A 26,331-nucleotide genomic window follows, 5' to 3' on the forward strand; every position below is an offset into this window, starting at 1 on the left:
CCAAAAAAATAAAATCTGATACTGTTTCCACTGTTTCTCCATCTATTTCCCATGAAGTGATGGGACCAGATGCCATGATCTTCGTTTTCTGAATGTTGAGCTTTAAGCCAACTTTTTCACTCTCCTCTTTCACTTTCATCAAGAGGCTTTTCAGTTCCTCTTCACTTTCTGCCATAAGGGTGGTGTCATCTGCATATATTTATCTATAAAAATATGTGTCATCCTATGCTGATTGGTTCATGAACAGTACCTGGTAACTTAAAGTGTTGATGGTATAAAATGCTACCCCCTCTAAAGATAACTTTACCACTTGTGTTTACCTTGGACACAGGTGAACACAAGGTAAAGGGTGGGTATTTTATCAATTAAGCAACATCTTAGGGAAAGAGAACCATGTTGTCTGTGAGTGTATGTATCTCAGAGTTTCAGTTTCCTATCCATAAAATAGGTTTAATGACAGTATTTCATAGGATTATTCTAAAAACGCAGCACAGTGATCGGTGGTATGAAGGACTTAGGAAGAGTCTGCTGCATCCTGGGGTGCTGGTCTCCACTGCAGTTACCGCCCATGGGATTCCTACCAGGACACTGCACTGTTCCGGGCCCACGGGGCCCTGTGTCGCCTGCCTCGCTCCTGCCGTCGGCCCTGCCCAGCCGGGGCCCCTCCCTCCCAGGAGGGTCTGCATCTCTGGCCTCTGGTCAGAGCCTTGGGCCCTGGTCTTGCACCCGAGGCGCTCGCGTTTGCCTTCTCTGCTCAGGGGACAGGCTCTGTCTTGTCCCCAAGCCAGCCTCTGCTCCAGGTGTGTGGGTGAACCGGTGAATAGTCTGCTCTGTCTTCTTCCCAGGGTGTCCTGAGGATACATTTTATTGAAGCTCAGGATCTTCAAGGAAAAGACACTTACCTTAAGGGACTTGTCAAGGGGAAGTCAGACCCCTACGGAGTGATTCGAGTTGGCAACCAGATCTTCCAAAGCAAAGTCATCAAGGAGAACCTCAGTCCGAAGTGGAACGAGGTGTATGAGGTGAGGGAGTGGCGAGTGCTTGGTGCGAGGTGAGGGGTGGGTGCCGTGAGCCCTTCCCCGGGGTCTGCTCCCACCCTTCCCCGGAGTCTGCTCCCGCCCTTCCCCGGGGTGCACTCACGCCCTTCCCCAGAGTCCGCTCCCGCCCTTCCCGGGTCCGCTCCGGCTCCCACCCCGTGTGGTGGTGGTGTGCTTGTTCAGTGCGCAATTCTCTTTGCTTTGATTTTCAGTCTTTAAACATGCTTCACCTTGTATCCCTGCCTTACACACAATTTTAAACCTTAATCACATTAAGCTATCTCAGTAAATAACTGGCCACTAACACACAGACGTACTCCACGATGAGGTTAGTTATGTACTGCTGTGTAAGTTTGCAGTTAGTGCATCTGGACATCTCTTCATGTCCCAGGTACAGCCACTCACGTGAGAGGACGCCCTCATGTCTTTACACGAGGGATCTGGCCTTTGGGCTCAGCACTGTAACCAGTGCCTTTTGGGTGCCATGGGGCTGCATTTGGTGCACTTGGCCAAGTTGCCCCCAGAGAGTGCCTCTCGGAGTGAACTGCTGCATCACAGGGCATGCAGCTTGGAAAGAACTGGAAGAGGGTACACTTTTTACCCCACCAGCTTCTGGTCCTCCCTGCCCTGTCTGTTGCTGGATCTCCCAACTTCCGTGTGGTGGTGAGGGGCCAGCCCTGCCTGGGGCTGCTGCAGGAGTGGAGAGAGGTCCGAGCCTGTAGCCCCGATAAGTGGGAGCAAGCGCAGTGCCATATGCGAGGGGAGTTCCCAGGGGCTTCTGCCATCAACCATGTCTCAGGTCTGATAGTGGGGCCTGAGTGCGGAGCAGCTGCTGGCGCCGATGTCAGCTGCGGTTACGACTCAGAACAGACGCTCGTAAGGGTGAGACAGCCATGCACTGGTACCTTCCAGGCTCTGGTCTATGAACATCCCGGACAGGAATTGGAGATCGAGCTCTTTGACGAAGACCCAGACAAGGATGACTTCCTCGGAAGGTAAGTCCTCCGTGACCGAGGGTGTGGACTCTTCCTCTTTGATAGTCACTCTTAAACTTGTAACATCAGAGCAGGTTTATTACATGTTACATGTGTGTTAAAATGGCTTTTTGATGCTAGGTTTGTTTCACCTTAGACCTCTTAAAACATGCTTTTTGTTCCTAAAACAAGTTTTACATTTAAGTAAGAAAAGGAAAGCTAAGTTAAACAAAACTTGAAATTCACTTTCTTGGCTGCGCTGCCCCATTTAAGTGCTCAGCCACCAGCTGCGGCCCCGCACGCAGCCCAGCTCCCCAGCCTTGCACCCAGCAGGCCGCTGGGCTCCAGGCTCTAGAAACAGGTTTGTGAACTTCTGATTTGTTATTGGCCTATGGAGGTGGGGATAGATAGTAATTTACATTGTGCCTATATATTGCTAAAATAAATACTGACTTGTTTACTTAAATTGAACATGTACAGCTGAAAAAATATGAACTATCAAAAAACACACTTTAGCCTATATAACTGAATTTCTTGTGGCAAAAAAGATAGAAGGGTAAATGGTTTCATCAAGGATGGCCTGTGTGTTAGGCTGTGACCTCAGAATTCATTTGTGAGACCCTTTATTGAAGAACAACCAAAAGGTTGTAGGCAAGGCAACGAACAGATGAGATTTGCAGTAACGCCTCTGTTAGATTCCGGCGTCAGGGGCTGAGACCGGGGGCTGGCTGGGCCCCTGGCATCTGTAGTGGAGCAGGGGACCCAGGGCCGTGCGGGGCAGCGCGCAGGGACAGAGAGGAGAGGCTGCGGAAGACGGGCGTGCAATCGTCCCGCCCTGCTCGGCTCTGGCTCCTGCCACCTCACTCTTCCCAGCAGAGCAGGACTATTGAGGGAAGTGGGACGGGCTGTCGGGGTCGCCTTCGCGGCCCTAGAGGGTGCCGGTCAGAGCTGAGGAATCAGGGCTAGAAAGGTGGTCAGCACCTGATTCAGCACACCGCTACGGAGTCCGATCCGGAGCAGCGGGTGTGGCTCAGAGAGAGGACGTCCCACCCACCCTGGTCGAATGCGTCTGCCCCGCACACCCTGGGCTCCCCTGTAGACCTGCCCGCCCCGCCCCGGGGCTCCCCTGTAGACTAGCACGCCCCAGGCTCACCTGTAGACATGCTCACATGCCCGGGGCGCCTCCAGACCACTCACTGCCTGTGGGGAGGACCAGCGTTCCCAGCCCTGACCTCAGCCGTGCTGCGCTGCGTGTTCCCTGCTCACTTCACACCCGGGTGGAAGCTTGAGGAAGCTTGGAGGATGAAGCTTGTTTCTTGATAAACTGTAGCATTCTGTTGCTTTTCTGGAGTACTTTTTCATAGAGTAATGCTTAAGTTTATTTCAGTTTTCAGAAGTGGTTTTCTGTATTCTAAAGTTGTTGTATTGTTATTTCTATAGTCTTATGATTGATCTTATTGAAGTTGAAAAGGAGCGCCTTTTAGATGAAGTAAGTTTCCTTTGAGTATTGTTCTATTTCGTGAGTGTTGATGGCGAGTACCCACTGCCACCATCCCTGGTGGTCTGAGAACAGCCGCTCACAGACGTTGAGAACTTAGGCCTTCCAGTACCAGCGAAGTGAAAATAAATCAGCACCTGCCAGAAACAAAATCCTCAAGGATCCAAATACACACCCACTTTGTTTCAGGCAGTCATGGTCTGCTTTGGAGTCAGGGCAGAGTCTGGTAGAAGCTCCCAAGAATCGGGCCTTAAAAGGTAGTTGGGAGTCATAGCAGAGCAGCACAGTGCAGTTGATGAGACGTTGTCCCAGGAAAGACACCCACAAACGCATCATGAACTGACAGCCACAGATGCTGCTTCAAGCAAGATGCTGCTATCAGAATAAAAAGGATAAGGAAGGAAGTTTGTGATGGCTGCTAAAAGATGGGTAAGACTTGGATAAGTAAGGCGCAGTTAAGCAAATCTCTGCTGAGAACTCTTCTCAGCTGCACACAGCACACCCTAGACAGGCGTCTGCAGTTTGTCCTGCCATCGCGTGTGCTGTGTGCTGCATTGGGCCCACCAAACACGCCCTGCACTCGGACGTCTCTCCTAACGCCGAGTGTTTGAGCGCCGTCCTCAGTTAACAGCCTGATAGCTTTTAAGCTGAAACGAGTGTGAACCAATTATTGTTACACAGTCATGAGGAAAAGCACACTTGTTAGCATGTCTGATACTGAAATTCAGTACTTGGGATCAATGTTATATTTTTTCTTGGCCCCTAAATTCTATGGATGTCCATACGTAGAATCCTGGTAGTGCTGGGTAGTACGAGAGGACGTTTGAGTCCTTGCATGTCAGACAGGGATGGCATTGGGAGTCAGTGAGTTAACACACAGAGCGGCCCCTGCTGTCAGTTTCTGGGGCCAGCAGCTCCTTCTCAGGCCTGGAGCTAAAAATGGCAGGACTCGGGCCTTCTGGGTTTGTAAAGACTGCTCAGCTCATGTGTCTGATCCAGGAGGGCTTTGGCTGACCGGTCTCACTTTCTCTGCAGTGGTTCACCCTGGACGAGGTGCCCAGAGGGAAGCTGCACTTGAAGCTGGAGTGGCTCACGCTCATGCCTGACGCGTCGAACCTTGAGCAGGTGCTGGAGGGGCCCCACGGCAGCCCGCAGTCCTGGGCACTAAGATTAGTGCCTGAAACTGCTGCTGCTCACTTACAAACTCGGAGCGGTAACGCGACTCTCATGCTGTGAGTCACCGCGGTGGCATCGGCACAGATTAGAGCCAGCGGGAGTTTGCAGGCATCCGCAGGCTCTCGGAGGTCTCAGGGCTCGTGCTTGGGTGCCCTGCAGGGACTTGGGGAGCCTCAGGTCACCTGAGCACTTTGATCTGGGTGGAACCTTGTCATGTTCATTCTCTGTACTGCGTGTATGGGATGCTTATTTCTCCATCTCCCTTGTTTTCTTGAGCAGTGTAGGCATAATTAGATAGAAACAGGAAGCTTGGAAACCCACCTGCTAAGGCTTTTCCCTTTCTCTGTAGGTGCTGACAGATATCAGAGCTGACAAAGACCAAGCCAATGACGGGCTGTCCTCCTCGCTGCTCATCTTGTACTTGGACTCGGCCCGGAACCTTCCGGTAGGTGCTGGTTTCTGGCAGCGGCTCCTGCTGGGTTTAGCCGTGTGCTCTGTCTGCGTTGCTGTGCTTTCCCTACCCTGCAGCCAGGAGGGCAGCGGTGGAGAGGGACACAGGTGCACTCCCTTCATGGATGTAGTGTTACGACTCCACCTTACTGGCTTACCCAGGGTGATCAGAACTAGCTGACGTGTTTTAGTACACAGGAAAAGAAGGACTTAGTAGTTAGGAAAGAAAATACCCTGTGGAGAAGTGCTAATTACTGAAATTCATGCCCGAAGATGAAAATCGAATCCCTTTGGCATCCCCCCGGCCGTGGCATGGCGGGGTGAGGGGCCGCATGGGGGCAGGGATGCCCTGCGCACGGCGTCCAGCCCCAGGCTCGCACCGAGGAGGACAGTCTCACAGGTGGCGGCAGCGCCTGGAGAGGAGGCGGCGAGCCAGCCCTGCTGTGGCGCCCCTCCACGCTGAGGGCACTGGCTTGTCATCAGAGTTCACCGTTGCGACAGCATGTTTTAGAGCCCGTCTACCTGTTCAACAGATGGCCTGTCTGCTCCATTTCATCGTGTTGGAGGCCAGTTTTGTTAAAGACTGCTGTCTCCAGAGGCAGGGTGTTTCCTCCTGAGATGACGGGATGGTCAGTGCCCAGTCACCTGAGTGCCCCGTGTGTGCCCCCCGGGTGCATCCTTGTTGTGGGTGGGTGCCTAGGTGTCCCACCTGACCGTGGTCATACCACCCTGTCCCTTTACCTCATGAAATACACACCCTAATTCTGTTCAGCATCTCTCCAGGGTTTAAATGGTACATTACTTGGGCTTTGCTCAAAAGCAAACTCGATGTATTTTGTGCATCTCTGTTTTATTTAAAATTTTTAACAATTAAAATCTGATTGATAACCTGTTTTTTTCATTTTGCAAAGATGTTACCTGAACTGTGTTTATGAGTGTGTATAATTGTGCCCTTTCTTTCAGTGAAGATTTAATCTTTCTGCAGAATGACTTATACGGTAGAACTTTTTGTTTTTAACCACAGTTTAAGTTTTAAAGTCTTTTATAATGCCTGATGGGAGTGAGTTTGTTGTATATTTTAGAACAGAGGAAAGTGGTGGTAAATTGGCTTCTCTTGAGAGCTGTGTGTTTTGTCACATTAAATTAAAATGGAATGATGTCACGTAAGCAAGGGACAGAAAGAAAAGTGAGCGTACTAACCTGCTATGGAAAGGGCACTTTGTGCATGAAGTGTGCTCTGGCCGTCAGAGACAGAGGACCCTGAGCAGACCCCCAGCCCGGGGCCTGCTGGGACGGGCGTGTGCGGCGCCCCCGCGTCTCCGTGCGGCTCTCTGACTCTGCCTGCTGCATCCTGGGTCCGTGCTTCCGTGCCTCCATTGACCACAATCCACCATTCTTTGCTTTCTCCTCCCATTTCCACTTTCCCAAGAGTATCTACGAGGGAAACTTTGGGTGTGGCTACTTAAAAGAGAGGCGAGCGTCGGGACTAGTGTTTTGTGAGAATACTGCCTCAGTCTGTAGAGCACTATTTGTGAGTTCTCCGTGTTCCTCCTTCTTGTGTTTGGTGGGGACTGCTAGAATGTGGACTGGAGACTAATGCCGTCTGTCAGTGCCGGAATGACGTGCATGCCTTCAGTTTTGCATGATTTCAGTTCCTGTGAGTGTTGCTTTCGTGCCTGTTTTGTGAAACGTAACTCTGCTTTAACTAACATTGGTGACTGCATCTGATACCGAGGTGGACCAGCCCGATGAGCCATGGAGGAGCCTTGGGCTCTGACGCTGCTCCTGGCCCTGAAAATTTTTTTTAAAAAAAATCATCTGAGGAAACAGTGAAACCATAATGATTAAAATGGATTTTCTTATGGTTCATCTCAATGTGAGATGTAAATATTTCTTTGCAAGCTTTCAGAAATCTTCCTTAAATCTGCTTTCTCCTCCTGACCAGACACAAGGGGTATCAGAGCCTGGCTTTCCATAAAGTCCCCGAGGCCCCGGGAACAGTGGGTGAGACAGAAACTCACTGCTGCCTGAAGATGTGCCTTCTCCCCTGTGTACCCGGAGCTCCTGGGGGGAAGAAGTGTATGTTGACTTTGCGATTCGCTGCTTTTAAGGAGCTTCAAGAATTCCTGGGGTGGGTAGTTCCTGGCCTGTATCTGGGAAGTGGTTTTCATGCCTGTGTTTCCTGAGTCCGTGCTCTGGAGCTTGATTCCTGGCACCGTTCTGGTCCTTTTAGCAGAGTTATTTTCACTTGCTTCGGGCTCAGAGGAAGCCAATGGCTTAGTCCTTAGTCTAGAAACTAATTATTGATTTAATTCAATAACTAGTGAGATTCTTAAAGCTCATTTGTTTCATTTTCACTTGTTTTCATTTTTATTTCAGCATGCATACTCAGTTTATTCTTATTTTTAAAACTAAGGGGCGGGGAGCAAAACTGAAAGAAGCGGCATTTTGTCCCATTTGATGGATGAAGACAGTCAAGCCAAACGAGGGGCAGGTGGGTTGCTGTCTCCTGCAGCGCCCGCCCCCGAGCAGCTGTTGGGGGGTCAGGAGGAGGCAGTTGTGCCTCTGGCTGCTGCTTCTGGTCACTCCCAGGAGTGTCCCAGTGGGGCCTGTGCTGGAAGCTGCTGCCTGTGCCAGCCAAGCTGGCTGTATAGTTACTGTTTTCTGTGACTGCTCCTTTTATAGGAAATGCTTCTGCCCTTGTGTCGGGATTTTTTTAATTGCTTTGTTACATTTATCTAAGGTGTTGATTGATCCAAACTACCTTTCCTCCTGAGTTATCAAAACCACATACTCTGCTTGGATTCAAATATAGGTGTCACCAAAAAGTCCTGCAAAACGAATCTGGATAGATTGATCACTTCCCCCCTCTGGTTTTCAGTATGTTGTGGATCTGTCCCTTTGTCAGCTGTCCCCAAAGGCTGAGCCTGTTGCTATTTCCAGCGGAGGTTTTGGGCAGCTGCCAGCCCCACACTCTGGTACCTTCTGCTGCTCGAAACACTCCTCCTGTCCAGCCCCTCCTGTCCAGTCCCGTGAGTGTGCTCTCACCCCCGGTCCCATCTGGAAACCTCAGCACACGGTCCTTGCTCCCTAGCTGGAAAGGGCCTCTTTATCCTGTGGCCTCAGCACTTGGACCTCCTCCTCTGGCCAGAGGAACAAGAGGGTGTTTTCTGACCCCCAGAGGCCTCTGTGACCACATGCATCTCCTGAGCACTTTCCAAGGGCTCTGCGTGCAGAGCTCATTGCGTCTCGGGCCAGCGGAATCGCTTTTTAGATGAGGTGCTGAGATTAGAGACCAGGGTTGCCTCTAGGAAGCCGCAGAGCCAGGATGATCTGAACTCAGCTGTGTGACCCAGAGCCCAGTTTCCCACCTTCCTGTCTAGTCCATCCTCGTATAAAGTGAACTTGTTACCACTTCAGTAAGTCTGTGAGTTCATAGTGCTGTCTATGGAGTCCTCATCTGAGAGGAGTGCTGTTCGCACTGACGCCCACTCCATCCGTAGAGATCCTGGCTGTGACGTGGAGCCCTTGGGCGAGGTGCTCCTCCACACTCTGTTAAAAGTAATTTCAGCTCTCGCTTGGAAACAGCGCAGGTGACTATTGGTGGTGAGTCGCCCCAGTGCCGGCAGTGCAGTGATGTCCAGAGGCTTCACGCTGGGCCCTCACCGAGCTCTGTCCACCTGCTCTGTCACACCCCTGGCCTGGGCAGCTTCCCACGCCCTCACATGGCTCCTCTTGCTCACTTAGCCCACACCAGAGCCTCTCTCCTTGCATCACGTCTGCTGGTGCATGCTAGAATAACACGCATGCAGCAAGGTCACGTCTGTAGAGAGGGAGCTAGCTGTAGGGAGGGTTCTCAATGTCTACACTCAGCTCTCCTCAACCTCAGGACTGCAGTTCCCAGCCCGGCCCAGCCCCGCCCCAAGGGCATCTGCTGGACTCAGTGTTCCAGGGTGCTCCATAAAGAATAACACTCAATTTGACGTTAATTCCAACTCGGGTGATAAAGTCTTTCATCTTAAATGTTAATCCTCGAAGGATCTTGCAAAACAACTCTTGACTTTTTGAGGGCAATAAAGTAATGAGTTTTTAAAATCAAAAAAAGGACATAAAACCCGTAATAATAATAATAGAATAGTACAACTTTAAAGCGAGGGGGAGCTTTTGAGATGATCTGATCCGCTTCTGCATTGTATGCTTGTAGAAGAGTGGGGGATGAGGTAGATCAGGTCCCATCTTTGCTGTGATTTTTTTTCATGAGAAGATAAAGTTCAGAAGGAAGAAAGGTAGCATTTGCTCTTCCAGGATATGATTGGCTTGAGAGCAGTTGGGACGTCTCTAGCCCATTGATTTGTACTTTAGATGAAACCTTCAGCTTAATTATGGTTGAAACTTTACGATTTTTTTCAAGGGACAGATCCTAGGGTTTGTTCAAGCTAAGGATAGCAAACAGAACCCTTTCCTCGGGTGTCATTTTTGGATTTTTCAAATCCCAAAGACAAGAGGGATGGGAGGAAAAGAACAGTGATGTAAAGGCTGATCTGCTTTGATATTTACAGATTAAAGGTTTAGTCTAAGAAAATCTTGGGCATAAAGAATACTTTTACAGCTAATATTTACTGTTTCTTTGTGTAATTCTTGGTGGGTTTTGTTTAAAAAATTTTTTGTTCTCATAAGTTTTCATGTCATTAACCTTAACATAAACTCCTCATTGCATGTTTATTAACCCTTGGTATATTCATTTTCTTCTGACTTGAAAGAGTAACCCATTAGAATTTAACCCTGATGTCTTGAAGAAGGCTGCAATTCAGAAAGCTTTAAAGGTAAACTAATAGTTTTCCCTTCGAAAGTTGATGAAACGTATTGAAAGAGATGATGCTTTAACCCATATAGGTTTATTGACAGATTCTTCACAAAGTAATAGAGTCATAATTACTTGTTTAGTTGAAGAGAGGCTACTTTTATTGTTAAAGAATTTAGTAGTTAGAAGAATTTAGATCAACTTTGATGATAAATTTGTGAGATATCAATGTGGTAAATTAAATTAGACTTTTGTCCTGTTGGCCTTAGGCAGCAGTATCTAAGGTGCTTTTAAATCATCTGTACTTTAATTGGATTTGAGTTTGTGAAAATGGTGATAGAGAAGTTCTGTTTAAAATCATAACCAATTTTTAGACTATGATTAAAATGTGTGCCCAGTGCACCGTGACTTCCCATTAAAAAATCACCTCTTCCAATATGCTGCATCAGGGCCATCTCTGAGTCGGTGACCTCGGGCTTTTGGTGCTGCTCGTTTGGGTGACAGATCTTTCAAGAAGCTTTACATTTCATTAAATGAGGTATATTGAAAACTAAGCTCCACTTCTTAAAACGACATGAGCATGTATTTTCTGGCTAAATTAAAAATGGTTTTTTTTTTTTTCTGATTTCTTTGAGGCCTTATTTTAAGCTTAAATATTTAGGGGAATGAGTGAGGAGTTCAGTGTAGTTCTTTTAATTCTATGCAAAGGAATCGACAGTGGGTTTTGATCAGTTTCATCCAGAAGAATCAGTTAAACTTCAAAAGAGGAAGACTAGCATTCTGCTCTGATACGGGATTTAGAAAGCCCGTAGCACACCCCACTGGGGAGGAGGGGTGGCTTTCCTGTGGAGTATTAGTTGGTTAGCGGGGTAGTTCCTCACCAGAACGCCGGGAGGGAACGTCTCCACAGCCTTGGCTCACCGCTTCTTTGGTAAGGGAAGATTATTGACCCGCAGAGCGTGATGGCTAGAATAAAGGCTCTCCAGTTAGACTAGACTGTCTGGGCTTGAACCCCTGCACAGCCAGCGCTCACCAGTGGGCCCTGCAGCAGGCAGCAGAGGCCTCCCTGCTTTGTTCCTCAGTGGAGGTGATGTTCTCACCCCTGTGGGGGTGCTGAGTCTGTTACTGAGATCATGCATTTAAAATGCCCAGTGTAGCTAGCAGAATACGTGTATTTTTAATTGTTATTGTGTTATCTTATTTAAGCCTAACAACTCGGTTCTGGAAATGGTTTTACACCCATGAAAGCTGAGGTTCAAATAAATAAAATACACGTAGATCTTAGTAATCAAGTAGAGAAAAGCTAAGATTTAAATTCAAGACAGTCTGACTTTAAAAGTTCCTATTTTCATTATACCCTGTGTGTCTGTCTTGTGCTGAAGCATTTTGAATATTGCGTCCTGATAGACTACTTAGTCACTGATTTAACCTTGTTTCATAGCATCCAGAATATCATCCATTTTCAGGACAGTCAGCCCTTGGTATCCGCGGATTTTGTATCCACGAGTTCAGTCTAGGATCGAAAATACCTTGGAAAAATCTACAGAAAGCTCCAAATAGCAGCATTTACATTGTGTTCACAGCTATTTACATAGCATTTACACACTTTATTAGGTATTACATATAATCTGGAGATGACGTAAATTATACAGAGGATAATAATAGGTCGTTTTATAAGTGAAATTTGAGCATTGTTGGTTTTGGCATCCTGACGGGGTCTTGGAACCAACCCCGCAGCAGATACCAAGGGATGACTGTACACCATTATTTTATATACGACTGAGAAATAAAGCATGGGCTTCCTTGCTGGCCCAGTGGTAAAAACTCACTTGCCAACACAGGAGACTGTAGTTTGATTCCCTGGGTCAGGAAGATCCCCTGGAGAAGGAAATGGCAACCCATTCCAGTATTCCTGCCTGGAAAATCCCATGGACAGAGGAGCCTGGCAGGCTACAGTCCATGGGATTGCAAATGAGTCTGACACGACTTGGTAACTAAATAACAAAAACAACAAAGAAAGAAAATAAGGTGCCAGTTAAGGTTTGATAGCATTTATTTTACACTTACTGAAAGAATTTTAATACTCAGGGTAAACATTTTTAGGATGCCATTCACACACACACATAAAAGGAAAATATAAGCAAAATTAATTGGGGAAGGCAGAGATAGCTACCACTCTGCTATAGTCTGCCCCAAAGCAGGCACTTAAAGTCATCCATTATAAATTTCATTTTGTTTTCAGAGATGTTAGAAAGTTTAGACAAGGGGCTGGGGGAATGTATTTAAATAGATAAGCTACAGTAAATAGGAATGAATGGCTACTTTTTCAGAGATTAATTAAATGTATAAAGTTAGCTTCTGTATCAGAGACGCAAAAGTAGCAGTAGCTTAAGTGAGACAGAAGTGTAGTTCCCTTGGATGCCACCGGATGCTGACCTGTGGTTTGTGGTGCTCCATGCCTCCAGCCAGAAGGGGCACACAACAAGGGCAAGACCCCTAGATCGTTCTGGGGCCACACCTACCACGAGGGAGACTCAGAAACAGAATCCGTGTCACACAGGGTGTGTGCTCAGCCACAGCCCCCGGGCTCTCACGTTAAGGGAAGAAGGAGAAGTGGATTTAGGGGGAAATTAGTATTCTCCCGCAGTAGTCTGTAGCCTTGGGGTTTTTTTTTAACAGTGTTTATTTCATTTTGCAGAATTAATTCACATCAAAAAGATGAACCAGAAACTAGATTATCACAGTAGGTTTGGGCTAGAAATATTTTATTCCAATAATCATAAATTTGACACCTCTGTCATTGCTGCAGTGTTGAGGATTGACTTTAAAATTATTTAACTTAAAAACATTTTGTGACTTTCTTCTAATTAATTTCCACTAACACAAATATTTAACTGCATCTTCTTGTGGGGCTAAGTTATAAATAAACCTCATATATGTTGCATTTTACTGTGTTTTCTTCTATCAGCTATCTGTACTAAAGTATGCTGCTTACCATTTTAACTTATTCCTAAATTTTTCTCATTGCATTTTATCTGCTTAAATGCAATTTAGATTGATGTCTATTCTTCCAGTCAAAATTACTTAGCAGCTGGTAAGCAAGATTTGATGATTGCTACATGTTCAAGCAGAAGATACTAAATTAAAAATGTAAAAACATGCCTCTGACACGTTAGTATTTTTAAGATTCCAACCAGAAAAACTGTTCTGAATCACAGGCTCTCACATTTGTCCTTCCTGTGCTTTTCTCTTTCCATTTGTTTCACTTTATTCAGTTTGTTACCTGAGTTTTCAGAGCTGGAATTAACATGAAAGATTTTCAGAAGATTCCATTTTTCCAGGGTTGCTTGCTTTAAACGTAAAAGACCTTAATGTTTTAAAATTGTTTGCAAATACAAGTTTCATTGATTTATGTAGATACAATTATGGCTTTGGGGTGTGCTTAGCAATTAATTGTTTTCCACTGAAACTGTGTCTAGATACTCCCTGTAGCTGAAGTATCAGAAATAAATAGAAATGACTGTTAAGATAAGCAGTGATTCCATTTCTAGTAATCCCCATTTCAAGGCATGTTTATTGATTTTATCTATTTTTTTCTTTTTGGATAGTCTGGGAAGAAAATAAACAGCAATCCAAATCCTCTTGTCCAAATGTCAGTTGGTCACAAGGCCCAGGAGAGCAAGGTAAGGTGGTGACGCTCTGACTGGCCCCTGTGACCTAGCTGTCACAGGCACCCCTGGAGGAGGGGGAGGGGGCAGGTATTGAGACTGTTGACTTCCATGTCTTTGTTTTGTATTCTCAAATCAATCATTTGATAATGAGCTACTTAATTTGGAATAAAATATATTCACTTAAAAATAACATGAAAAAGACATGAATTTGTTAATTATGCTTTTGCTTGATTTCATGGGTAGATGACATGGGACAAATTTCTAAGTTTCCTTTGAATGCACTATTAATATTTTGTTTAAAAGACAACAGTGTACTTAAAATTCAAGAAATGCGAATTGAATAGAAGACATTGCTGTTGCTATAACATGTGGTACTTTCAGGAAACATTTTGGGAATTCCTCCCTTTTTTTGACTGCTAACCATTAATTTAAGAAACTTCTGACGAGCAGCACTCCACAGGCCAGGGGAGTAGGGGCTGTCCATGCAGATGACATGCTGTGGCGGGGCCGGGACCTGGGCTGGGAGCTGCTGGCAGTCATCCCCCTGCCACACGGCAGCTCACATAGTTGATGCCTAGCAGCACAGCCCAGCTGGAGAAGGGGTAGGCTACCCACTCCATTGTTCTTGCCTGAAGAATCCCCAAGGACAGAGGAGACTGGCAGGCTACAGTCCATGGGGTCGCAAAGAGTCAGACATGGCTAAGCACAGGACAGCCCAGAAAACAGGTGTCATCTCGGCTTCCATGCACGGTGCTGGAGCAGTTGTCTGCAGAAAACATGCTAGAGCTGATTCAGGACATTTTTTTCAGATTCGGTACAAAACCAACGAACCTGTGTGGGAGGAAAATTTCACCTTCTTCATTCACAATCCCAAGCGCCAGGAGCTCGAAGTGGAGGTAATTTATTTGCATGTTTACATAGATGTGTTTATATCTCCCCATCACACAGCACGCAGAGAACTGCCACCATGGGCCCACGAGACATGTTCCTGCGGTAAGTGTTAGCAGCAGGGCAGGAGGGGGTCGTTTTTCATGTTCACCTTTGGCTGATTGTTCCTGGCGTCTAGAACTGCAGCTGGCGTGTGTATGTTGGCATCACCGTCAGCCTTGCTGTGCGTGCTTGCTCTGCAGCTTCTGTGCGGACGCCCCGGGCGCTGCTGTGTGCTGTCTGCTCCCAGTCAGGGCACTTCCCTTCCTCCCTTGCCTCACTGCCCGCCCAGCCTCGGCCTGAGTAGACACCTTTGCCTCCTTCAGGTCCTGAGGCACAGCCTTGATGTTTCCCTGTTGCTAAGTCTGATGTTGGAGGAAGTTTCTTTCTACTTCTGCTGGTTTGCTGTAGGTTTTTGTCATGAGTGGATATTGAATATTGTCAAAGACTTTTCTGTGGTGTTTGAGATGATCATGTGGTTTTTCCTTTTGAAATTCGTAAATATGGTGAAATGCAGTACTGATTTTCAAATCTTAAATTTGTAAACCTCTATTGATTTTCAAGATTTAACATTAGAAAGCCTTGCAAGCAAACTTTTTTTGGGGAATAACCCCGCTTACTTGTGATGTAGTATCCTTTTTACATACTCAATTTGCTAAAATTGTATTAAGAATTTTTGCATCATAAATAAGAATAAAGGTGTGTTGTGCAACACAGACAAACAGAGCCATTATTTTGTAATAACTTTAATGGAGTCTAGTCTATAAAATTATTGAATCACTTTTGTACACCTAAAACTAATGTTATAAACTGTACTTCAATTTTAAGAAAATAATAAGACAGGATAATAATTTTAAAATATAATTTTTACACTACAACCCAGGGATTGAACCCATGTCTCCTGCATTCCAGGCAGATTCTTTACCTACTGAGCCACCTGGGAAGCCCACTCATAAAATAATTTATAGTAACTGGACCTTGAATTTACAATAACTTTTAAAGTTCTGTAAACTTAGTTATTTCATTTAAAAATGCTTTTGTGTTTGCAGTTTAAAAAATGAGCATTGAGGCTTTTAGGTTTTCATGTGTAGTTAAATTATTTGATTATTTTTATATAGTCTGTGAAGCCATCAAAGTTCTTACTCTTTTTGTTTAAACAATCTGTAGCATGACAATCTAACAGGAATAATTCCTGTTGTAGAGGTAAAGCTGAAAGTTAATATTCAGTAGCCAGATATTGCCATGCCTTTAAAGCAGGTTATTGTAGATTTTGAATAGAAAGCTTAAAAGAAATTTAGAAATGTGTCCTCTCCATAAGTGTTTATGTTTCTCCAGTAGAAACTCGGCACAACACCAGGAATGTGTGTTGTCACCATTTTCACAGGATTTAAGACATTCCTTTCTAGTCTTCAGATTTGTGTGGACTGCTGCTTCTGGCTCAGGGTTCTTGTAGTGGATTCTTTGGACAAGACTTTCCATCTTTTATTTTCATTTTGCCTGTGAGGAGGAGATGGCCAGCCCTGTGACACGGATACCCTGTAGCACCACTGGATATGGTGCTGTGTTTCCCTGAGGAGCTCTCCTCCTGCCTCATTTATGGACACGTGACTGAGAAGGGGAAGGCGACGTGTGTTTTTGACACCCCAGGTTTGGGCCGCCTGCATTTCCTGTCCCCGTCTCCATGCTGAGCGCTCTGTGTGTTTGGCAGGTGAGAGATGAGCAGCACCAGTGTTCGCTGGGGAACCTCAGGATCCCTCTCAGCCAGCTGCTCGCCCGCGAGGACATGACCCTGAACCAGCGGTTCCAGCTCAGCAACTCAGGTCCCAACAGCTCTCTGAAGATGAAGCTCGCCCTCAGGGTACTGAGTGTCCGGAGTGGTTGGGGGAAGGGTCCTGGGTGGACACAGTCTCAGTGCCGGACGCAGGGCTGTGTAGCTCAGGGGAGCGATGACCAAGGCTTGTGCTCAGACGCCGATGGCAGCGGTGATCCCGGCTGTTGAGCAGGCCGGAGCCGTTCCTCACACTTTCAGATGAGTCCAGCCAGTCTTTTTTTTGATCCTTTGGTCCAGAAAGTATTGCTATCTGGATCAGTAAAGTTTTTTGCTATTGTTAAATTTTCAAAAGTCGTTCAGAAGGGAGAATTTAATAAAACTCTGCAAGATGGTAGAGATTACAGGAAAAATAAATTCTGTCCAAAAGAGACAATGATTCATTTTTAAGTACCTAAGGAAATGCTGAAAATAAAACTGGCAAACATATGGGAAAGTGCTAAAACTCTAATTTTTAAAATGCAAATTAAAACGAAGAACCAGCTTCTTAAAAAATTCAGTAGTCTGTGGAGGGTGTGGTAGAAACAATCTCTTTGGGCGTGGTCACAGCCTTTCCAGGTGGGACCACAGTGTCTCCAGTGGTAAATCATAGAGCTTTTTGTCTGGAAGCCCGACTCCTGGAGCCAGCATAGCCCTGGGGGTGTTGGCTGCAGCTTTACTTGGGGAGAGGCTTCAGGCTGTCGAGATGACCCCCGATGCCAGGGGTTCACGTGTAGGCTACTCGGGGGACGTGTGCACACGCAGAGCAGGTGTGGCAGGAGCTCGCAGGGTGGGGCTGCTTCCACATCGACTCTCAGAGTCCGGCAGCCTCTCCTTCCGTGATCACTGGTAAGACGGCGGGATAGGGGTCTGTGGAGGAGGAGTTTATGACCTGGGCTCTTCCTCCACAAAGCTGCCACCCTGTGCCAAGAGTGGCTGCTGGCAGAGGCCAGAGCGCGTTGTGCTGTTGAGTGGCCTGCACACTCCTGTTTTACACTTTCTTTGATGTGTGGTACGATAGCCAAATAGGTAGACTGCTTTGAATGTTTTGTGCCAGGTTTTGAAGAAACTTTGCAAATGCGGATCCCTAGAGCTGCTCACGTGTGCACCTGTGACCAGCATCAGCGGTTTTCATCCTGTGTCTGTTTTCACCCCGAGGTGCTCCACCTGGAGAAGCAGGAGAGGCCTCCAGACCACCAGCACTCGGCTCAAGTGAAACGGCCTTCTGTGTCCAAGGAAGGCAGGAAAGTCTCTGTCAGGCCTCAGATGTCTGCATCGCCGGGCTCGGGTGACGGTGGCACAGCCCCGTCCACACCAGTCGCCGGGGGCGATGAGAGGCCTGGTGTGGAGGAGCGAGGCTTGCCCGTGGAGGCCGGCCTGCAGGGCCCAAGGGACCTCGGCCGGAGCTCCTCCAGCCTCCAGGCGGGCCCCACCGGCTCCCCCAGCCACGTCTCCGTCAAGGAACCCACCCCAAGCATCGCCTCGGACATCTCGCTGCCCATTGCCACACAGGAGCTGCGGCAGAGGCTGCGGCAGCTTGAGAAGTAACTAGACGTGCCCTTGCTCTTGCGGAATCGGCGCGGGCCCCATGGGCTGCCAGGGGGGAACGCAGTCTTAACCAGACGGTTTCAGGCAGGGTGGCCCTTGTGCTCCCTGAGCCTCTGGCTTTCAGAGTAAACCTGCTGTTTTCTGGTGCCTAGTGTTTGGCTCACTTAAAGCTTAAGAACAGTGGGGTGACGCTCAGGTCAGGAAGGCAGTGTCTGAAGCGGGCCTGTTGGACCTTAGCCCGGGTCAGGGAAAGGCCTGGTGGCAGTGGGGCGTGTTTGTTGTTTGAGGACAGCCCTGCTCTTCCATGCTGGGTTCACACCTGCCACACCGCCCAGTGCTTTGTCTGGGGATGTTTGTATGGATTTCTCACTCACGCCCATTCGTCACAGGTGTGTCCATGGCTCCCTTAGATAAGGACAGAGTCTGTGGTTACCCAGAGCCTCAGATGTTAGCCTTTTCCTCTCGGTGGGGGGAGCTGCCATTTGAAACAGCTTCCTCTGCTGCCCTGCCGTGCTCAGTGTGAGGCGGGGGAGGTGGTGCAGAGAGAGCGCCCCTCTGTCCATGAGCTCCGTGCTTCAGCCTGAGACAGGCCAGGGCTGTGACCTCATCCCTGCGAGGCTGGGGCCGGGGGCTCCGAGAAAGGAGCACAGATTCAGGCAGTGCCCGGGTAGACAGAGCCTCAGGAAGACAGAGTTGATGTCTGTAAGGAGAGCCTCTGTCTCGATCTTACTTTGGGCCCCAGTTTTAGGAAGTGGGCTGTACTGAGCCCTTGAGTGGATGTGCACCCTGCTGGTCCTCTGTCTCGATCTTACTTTGGGCCCCAGGTTTAGGAAGTGGGCTGTACTGAGCCCTTGAGTGGATGTGCATCCTGCTGGTCCATCTGTGCCCAGTTTGACAGGGTTCCCGTTCGTGGGTTTGCCTCCTCCTCATGTGAGGGAAGGAATGTGCTCGCAGCCTCTGAGCCGTCTGCAAAGCTCACTCTCTGCTGTGTTTCCCTAGTGGAACCACCCTGGGACAGTCCCCCTTGGGGCAGATCCAGCTGACCATCCGGCACAGCTCGCAGAGGAACAAGCTGGTGGTGGTCGTGCACTCCTGCAGGTGAGCGTCCTTACAGAGCAGAGCAGGCAGGCGGGGCTCTGAGTGGGACTGTGATCCTGGTTTCCATGACATTTTCTGTTCACAGCCATTTTGTTTGCTTTTAATACTCCCTTAAACTGCCATGTTGTAGTCTATAAGACGTTCCCTGTTACTGAGCCTTTAGAACACAATAACGGGTGTATTTTTCTGTCTTTGAAGTGTCTTTGGGGATTCAGTTTCCAGAGTAGCTAACAGTTCAGGCAGGTCTGTGGGATCGTGACAGGAGCAGCTAACAGTTCAGAAGATGCAGGCAGATCTCTGGCATTGTGACAGGAGCAGCTGAAGTCTCTCAGGAGGAGCGTGCCAGGGCAGGGCGGTGTGTGCCCGCTCAGTGAGCGCAGCGGGAGGCAGCAGTGCCGATGCGGCTCGTGCTTGGTTGTCAGTGATGACGGTGCAGGGCTGACTGGCTATTTTTCTTTATGTGACTTGTCGGTCTCACTAGTAGCTCTGATGTAAATAGGTGATATAAAAATTTGGATGTTCTAAAAAAGTGTTGGAAACAGGGAAGGAAAATTAGTAACGTTTAGAAACATGATTATGTGAGCGCGTAGGTCAGTTCAACACATGCTTGTTTACTGAGCACCTCCTGTGTTCCTGCTGCTGAGGTGCTTCCTTGGAGAGCTTCCAGAGCAGCAGGCTGGCTAGACGCCCCTCCTCTGGGCTTTCGGGCTCCTCGAGATGAGTGAGCAGGTGGAAGTGGCTGCAGGGACAGTTGAGCCTGGGACACCGTGGGTTTGAGCAGTGTGGCTACACCAACAGGAAGATTTTTTTTCAGTCCTAAATGTCACCACTCTACACCACTTGCCGTTGGCTGACTCCGTGGATACAGAACCACATAGGTCCTTAACCTCCGTGTAGTTCAAGATCAGCTGTAGTTCAATACTAGGTGTGTTTGGCCCAGTTGTTGGGACAAGAGCAGTGAGGAGGAGGTGGGCATGTGTCTCTGACGGAAGGGTTCAGGGGGACAGAGGGCGGAGGAGGGCATCCTCGGCCTGAGCAGAGGCCAGGGAGCGGTCCTGAGGACTGCGGCTGCACGGCCTCTGGGGCCTCCCAGGAGGCTGGCCGCGCCCCTCTCTCGGAGGGCCAGTGAAGCAGTGTGGAGGGTGATGCTGTGGTTTCCCTGTTGGCAGCAGAGCAGGGAGTCAGAGTGTCCCCCAGACTCTGGGCTGAGGAGACGGGGCCGAGGCCACCTCCGCGGCTGCTGGAAGCCCGTGAGCACAGGAGAGGACAGTCGCCTCCCTGAGTTCTTAGCGCCGGGATAAATGCAAAAGTCGGGGTAGGTTCTCGTGTGGTGCTCACTGGCATTTTTCTAGACCCTAACACCCAGTGTTCTCCGGTCTGTGTCACAAGAAATCTCATCGCCTTCTCTGAGGATGGCTCTGATCCCTACGTCCGCCTGTATTTGTTACCAGACAAGAGGAGGTCGGGAAGGAGGAAAACACACGTGTCGAAGAAGACACTGAACCCCGTGTTTGATCAGAGGTATGGTCCACGCTGTGGGGCGGACGGTCTACGCCGCCCTTTGAGGAAGGCCAGGTGGTGCCTATGGGGAGGCTGAGCGAAAAACACCCCCTGTGAGCAGTCGGGGGCTTGTTGATAGATATGAGTACCACATGGATCCTCAGACCACACCCCAGCAGCCTTGGCCTGCGCACATGTGGCTGGACCCCAGTCCTCGTGGCTCAAACACCACCGACATCCGGGGAAATGACAAGTTGAATGATGTCGATGTCCACTGATTGATTCAGTTGACATTCCATTGCTGAAGGTACTAGTTGCTCACCATGCTTTCTGACCGGTGACTTCATCTAAACTGAGGCCAGAAACCAACGAGCAGGAGCTGGTCTTGGTCAGCCACAGCTACTACAAGTTTGGGGACTCACCTGCAAACCTGGGGGTCAGGCTGCTCACTCTGGGAAGACCAGCGCATCCACGTGTCCTGCGAAGCCTCCGACCTCGTCCTCTGCTTTGCCAGCCTGGCTGCTGGAGGCTTGTCCGGCAGCCTCTGGCCTCAGCCGCCAGGAGCTGCCTGCAGATGCCTCTTCTACGAGGCTGCTTTGAGGGTGCTGATCTTCCTTCATGCAGGGCTCTGAGCTCTCACCCCTTGGTCTGCAGGGGAGGGACTGGCCTGGACTGCCCAGGTGTCTCACACCACAGCCCAGGTTTTTCCCCAGGATTCAGGCACTGTGTCCACACCAGGGGGCCACAGGGTCAGCTTCGCACGTTTAGGGTTCCAGTCTCCTGTTGTGTTTGGGAAATAATTGGTGGGGCGGGGGGGCGGAGCGGGAAACTGAGTCTTCCTGAAGGGCCAGGTCTAAACATCTAGCCAAAGAGATCACTTCTACAATAAAGAAACAAAGATCATGTTTGGAGTGGACTCAAACAGAAGGCAATGGCAACCCACTCTAGTACTCCTGCCTGGAAAATCCCATGGACGGAGGAGCCTGGGCTGCAGTCCATGGGGTCGCTACGAGTCGGACACGACTGAGCGACTTCACTTTCCCTTTTCACTTTCACGCATTGGAGAAGGAAATGGCAACCCACTCCAGTGTTCTTGCCTGGAGAGTCCCAGGGACGGGGGAGCTTGGTGGGCCGCCGTCTCTGGGGTCGCACAGAGTCGGACACGACTGAGGTGACGCAGCAGCAGCAGCATAAACAGAAATGTCAGTTTTTAGTTCTAATAAAACAGAGCAAAATTCTGGAGAAGTGTACGATGATCCTCTTTTTCTGCTTCAGCTTTGATTTTAGCGTCTCACTGCCAGACGTGCAGAGGAGAACCTTGGATGTGGCCGTGAAGAACAGCGGTGGCTTCCTGTCCAAAGACAAAGGGCTTCTTGGCAAAGTAGGTTTAAAAAGTTCTGCATGTTGTAAAAATTAAACACTTGACCCCAAGTGTGCATTTTGGACTGGATTTATGTGCATGGATAATCCATGTCAGCTAAGCTGCCGTGAGTGGTTTGTGAGTCAGTATTGATGTGAATTATCTCCACTGACACTGCATGATAACCTGCCATCAAGGCCGTTGGCTACAGGAAGGGCCTCTTGGGTATAATCAACCATAGGTCATGGGTAGATCTTAAGGGCAGAAAAATTGAAAAGCGAGACACCCAAAGTGCAAGTTGCCAGAACCCACTTCTATAGGCGTTTTCTAACCCACAGGTGCTGGTTGGTCTAGCATCTGAAGAGCTCGCCAAAGGCTGGACCCAGTGGTGAGTGTCCCCCCGACAGACACGGAGCCCGTGAGTCCACTCAGGAGCATGGCCCCTGTGACCGCGTGTCTGCTGTCTTCCTATGTCTCAGGTACGACCTCACAGAAGACGGGACGAGGCCCCACGTGGTGACGTAGGCCGCCGCCAAGAAGCCCCCGCTGCACCTGCCCACCCTGCACCAACAACCCTCACACACACCCCCGCAGACACACCCACGCTGCCCCGCACCGACACACCCTTCTCCCCCGGCCCCCGCAGACACACCCATGCTCTTTTTATAATTTCACGTACTTGGTTACTGGCCCCGTGACGGTTTTATAAAATGTTGATACTTTAGGCGTATTTGGCCAATATTAGCATTAAGTTTTGTATGTTTAAATTTCCCCTAGTATTTCAGCAGTTGTCACGGTGTGCGTAGCATAGCGGCCAGCTGTTGTGTGTGTAAAGCTACATGTCGGCTGTCTCCTAGGAAGCCGATGTATGGACCTGCTTATTATTGCCTTGTTTTGTATATCACTGAGGTGTACTATGCCGTATGAATAGACTATTTTTTATTATCTCTATATGCTGGTTTGAAATTCAGAGAAAATGGATCAAGGAAATATATATATTTTTTTCTTCTGAAACTTATTAAATTCTTATTACAAATAATCATTTTTGTCTTTGCAGGAAAAAGTTCTCAGTGACCTATTTTGTGGTGTTTCTTTTTAAAAAGAAAAGCTGAAAGATTAGTAAATGCTAGTATATTTCTGCTCATTATGAATGGTAAAAGAATGTATGCAAAATATTTACACTTTCATAAATATAAAGATGTATTATAAGGAGTCAGTTGTAGCACTTATAAGGAAAAATGTATAGCTGAGCAATATAAAATATCACAAGAATTGTCACGGTTCACAGTGCACTAATCTGAAATTTCTCACATAAAATAGAATGTCTTAAGTTTATTTTTAAGTTGCTTGTTATAACTTATTCATGAAACAGTACAGATACATAATCCTTTCCCTGAAATACAATACTTCAGTGTTAGCGGTTAGTCTGTTGTGGAATTTTCGGTGTTTTCTCAGCTGTAAAAGAAAGACTAACTCAGGTTGTCTCTGCAGAGGCTGTGAGACAGGTCGGGGTGAGCAGATAGGACATGATGTGGGAAGCCGCCACTGGCGCACGCGTGTTGGTGTTGTGTGCACGGGGCGGGGCTGGCGCACGCGTGTCGGTGTGACATGCATGGGGAGGAGCTGGCACACGTGTGTTGGTGTGACACGCACGGGGCGGAGCTGGTGCATGTGTGTCAGTGTGACTCGCACAGGGCGGAGCCGGCACCTCCACCGTGGGGACCCAGGGGTCTTGGCACGGCAGCCGCAGGCTGTCAGTAACTACTGGGTTTCCTCACCTCATGCCATGACTGACCTCAGTGTTGGGATGTTGTTATACAACTTTTATTTCGGAGTATTTTTTCTTCTTAGATTAGGAAAAGCACGTTTTATATCCAAGTATATAAAGGTCCCAAGCCTCTTGGGAGGTGAGATTCCATAGCCTGTGGCAGCTGTGCGTGCCCTAAACAAGGTGCACGTGTGCAGAAAGCTTTAAATATTCTAAGCTGCGGGATGCAGATGACCCTGAGCCATGAGGACATCCTCCAGCCCTGTGTAAATACCGGGGGAAATGCGGCTCTGAGCTTAGCGACCTCACTGTTCATCCCGCGTGACTCCTGGACGCTCTCGGGGCCTGACTGCCCAAGTGCCTGTGGACGCTGCCTCTGCACTGCCTCTCCTGCCCTCGGGGCTCAGCTCTGGCCCTTCACACTCTGACCCCAGAGGGTGGTGGAGCCCGGAGCCTCGCAGCACGTTTCACGCAGCCGTGCAGACCCTGTGCCCTTGCAGCTTCCTGGGCCGTAAAGCTTCTCCGAAGCCCCAGCAGAGACCACCTCCTCCGTCAGCGCGGGAGGCGCTGCAAGCCTGATGACACACACAGGAAACACCTAACTCTGGTGTTTTAGCAGCAGGAGGAAAACAGGTCATTACTAAATCCAGTGGCCTGCCCATGGTTTTAGATTTATTGGAGACTTTAAAAATTGGGTTTGTTGTGGGAATTCCCTGGCGGTCCAGTGCTAAGAACTGGATGCTTTCACTACCAGGGACCTGGATTTAACCCCTGGTCAGGAACTGAGATCCCACAAGCCATGAGGTACCTGCTGCTCCCCCAAAAAATCAGGTTTTTTGAAGGGCTTCTGGCATAATTTCTAAAAGAAGGGAAACACTCACTGAAATTTAGCACACCCATGATTTCTGCCAACATCCCCAGTATTTGGGTTTTGTAGCCATGCACTTCATCTGTTCAACATGTTCTGCTGCATGTGCTACATGGAATGCTTTACTTAAGCAATTGGGTAAAGTAAATGCCACGAAAGGTTCAAAACCCAAACAAAGCCAGTTAGCTGCACGATGCCCACCCTTTGTGTGGACGGTTGGGTCTGGACAGACCCAGCAGCCAGCGCCATTCTCTGTAAAGGGAAGGGATGACTCTTAGGCTGGGACTCTGCCTTTATGGCTGACGGGTGTTCAGAGGAAAGCTCTTGTGTCCAGTGGGGCAGCTGAGACTCGGCTTTAGGCCAGACCCTGGGCTCCGTGATCCTGGCGATGGACAGTCACTTCTCAGAACCTTCATCACCAGTTCTGACTAACTGCTTCATCTGGGAAAAGGGAACTTCAACTTTTCTACCTTGACCCAAACCAATGGAGGGAAAATTAACGTTGGTTAATTTGAATTGTTACCTTATTGCTTATCCTGTGCCTTAAAGTATGAAGTGTGAGGCATTGCTTCAGGTTAGAACAGAAGACGCCTCACAGCAGAGTTCACCACAGTTTATTCCTCGTCAAGGGTCAGCCCTCCTCTGTCAGGAACTGTTGAAGCCAAATGCAAACACTGGTTGTTTGTACGCGGTTGTTGCTTTAACGCCATTCTAGCTGGACCACCCCCTGCAGATGTAACACAGCAGAGGGGTTTTTTTGTTTTTGTTTTTTATTGTAAAATGCCCTTTTTGCTCAACTAATTTTACATGACAGTGCATGTATTTATTCAATAAAACTTTTTGTGTTACCTCGCTTGTGATTTATTCTTCCTTTGTCTTTTGAAGTAAAATGTTTAGTGTGGAACCAGGCAATTTGAAAAGTGTGTGTAGTATAGCACTTGTATATGTTACTTGTGAATTCTTTTGTTTTCAGAACTGTATCAGATCACTGATATTACTCCTTGGAGTTTCCATCTTAATTTGATTCTTCTCTGCCTCTCTCAGACTCTGAGTTTTGAAAACAGCTCTTCTGAAAGATAATCATGAATAGAAAAAACAAGTCTTTAAAGCCAGAGCTCTGCGAAGTTGCTAAGAGGGTCTGGTCTGAACAGGAGGAGGGAAAGCCCTGGAGGCAGTGTCACTGAGCACAGGCCCACCCGCTCGCCTGGAGGGGCCGGTAAGCGCGCTGAGGCGAGGGGTGCGGCATCATCGACTGTACTCGGAGAGCTGGCGGACCTAGAGGGATGGCAGGCTCCTGTCTGAAAATAATCATGTGGACCAGGCCTGGATGCCAGGTTCTTTTATGTGTCAGACATGGTGGGAGGTGAGAAAACAAAGTAAACAGACCTACCTTTGGCGAGTGGCTCCTGGAGTGGCCAGCCGCAGGCGGGGGGTGCGAGCTTCATGCTCCTACAGCCGTTTCACAGGTCCTTTGGCGAGTGGCTCCTGGAGTGGCCAGCCGCAGGCGGGGGGTGCGAGCTTCATGTTCCTACAGCCGTTTCACAGGTCCTTTTGCGAGTGGCTCCTGGAGTGGCCAGCCGCAGGCGGGGGGTGCGAGCTTCATGCTCCTACAGCCTTTTCACAGGTCCTTTGGCGAGTGGCTCCTGGAGTGGCCAGCCGCAGGCGGGGGGTGCGAGCTTCATGTTCCTACAGCCGTTTCACAGGTCCTTTTGCGAGTGGCTCCTGGAGTGGCCAGCCGCAGGCGGGGGGTGCGAGCTTCATGCTCCTACAGCCGTTTCACAGGTCCTTTTGCGAGTGGCTCCTGGAGTGGCCAGCCGCAGGCGGGGGGTGCGAGCTTCATGTTCCTAC

At 48.7% G+C, this 26,331-nt stretch overlaps 1 protein-coding gene across 19 annotated transcripts in view; it reads left to right on the forward strand.

The window, feature by feature from the left end:
- ESYT2 (extended synaptotagmin 2) overlaps window positions 1–25,331 on the forward strand; it is a 78,892-nt gene extending 53,561 nt beyond the window's left edge. For 7 of the 19 annotated variants that reach the window (XM_086394650.1, XM_086394665.1, XM_086394658.1 and 4 more), the window contains 15 exons: window positions 846–1,022; window positions 1,950–2,032; window positions 3,452–3,500; window positions 4,545–4,634; window positions 5,035–5,130; window positions 9,896–9,958; window positions 13,545–13,619; window positions 14,417–14,503; window positions 16,243–16,392; window positions 17,500–17,885; window positions 18,889–18,987; window positions 20,377–20,508; window positions 21,763–21,868; window positions 22,186–22,235; window positions 22,327–25,331. In XM_086394650.1, the coding sequence (XP_086250776.1) occupies window positions 846–1,022; window positions 1,950–2,032; window positions 3,452–3,500; window positions 4,545–4,634; window positions 5,035–5,130; window positions 9,896–9,958; window positions 13,545–13,619; window positions 14,417–14,503; window positions 16,243–16,392; window positions 17,500–17,885; window positions 18,889–18,987; window positions 20,377–20,508; window positions 21,763–21,868; window positions 22,186–22,235; window positions 22,327–22,372 (1,689 nt within the window). In that variant the 3' untranslated portion in view covers window positions 22,373–25,331. Of the gene's footprint in view, window positions 1–845; window positions 1,023–1,949; window positions 2,033–3,451; window positions 3,501–4,544; window positions 4,635–5,034; window positions 5,131–6,564; window positions 6,667–9,895; window positions 9,959–13,544; window positions 13,620–14,416; window positions 14,504–14,555; window positions 14,601–14,860; window positions 15,251–16,242; window positions 16,393–17,499; window positions 17,886–18,888; window positions 18,988–20,376; window positions 20,509–21,762; window positions 21,869–22,185; window positions 22,236–22,326 lie in introns of those variants that run through there. The other 12 variants (XM_086394653.1, XM_086394667.1, XM_086394661.1 and 9 more) reach the window with 7 other exon arrangements.
- The last annotated feature ends 1,000 nt before the right edge of the window (window positions 25,332–26,331 follow it).

Source organism: Bos grunniens, chromosome 4 (genome assembly GCF_055505025.1).
Source record: "Bos grunniens cultivar Pamir isolate PY7600 chromosome 4, Bosgru_T2T1.0, whole genome shotgun sequence".
In the NCBI taxonomy this organism is placed as follows: domain Eukaryota; kingdom Metazoa; phylum Chordata; class Mammalia; order Artiodactyla; family Bovidae; genus Bos; species Bos grunniens.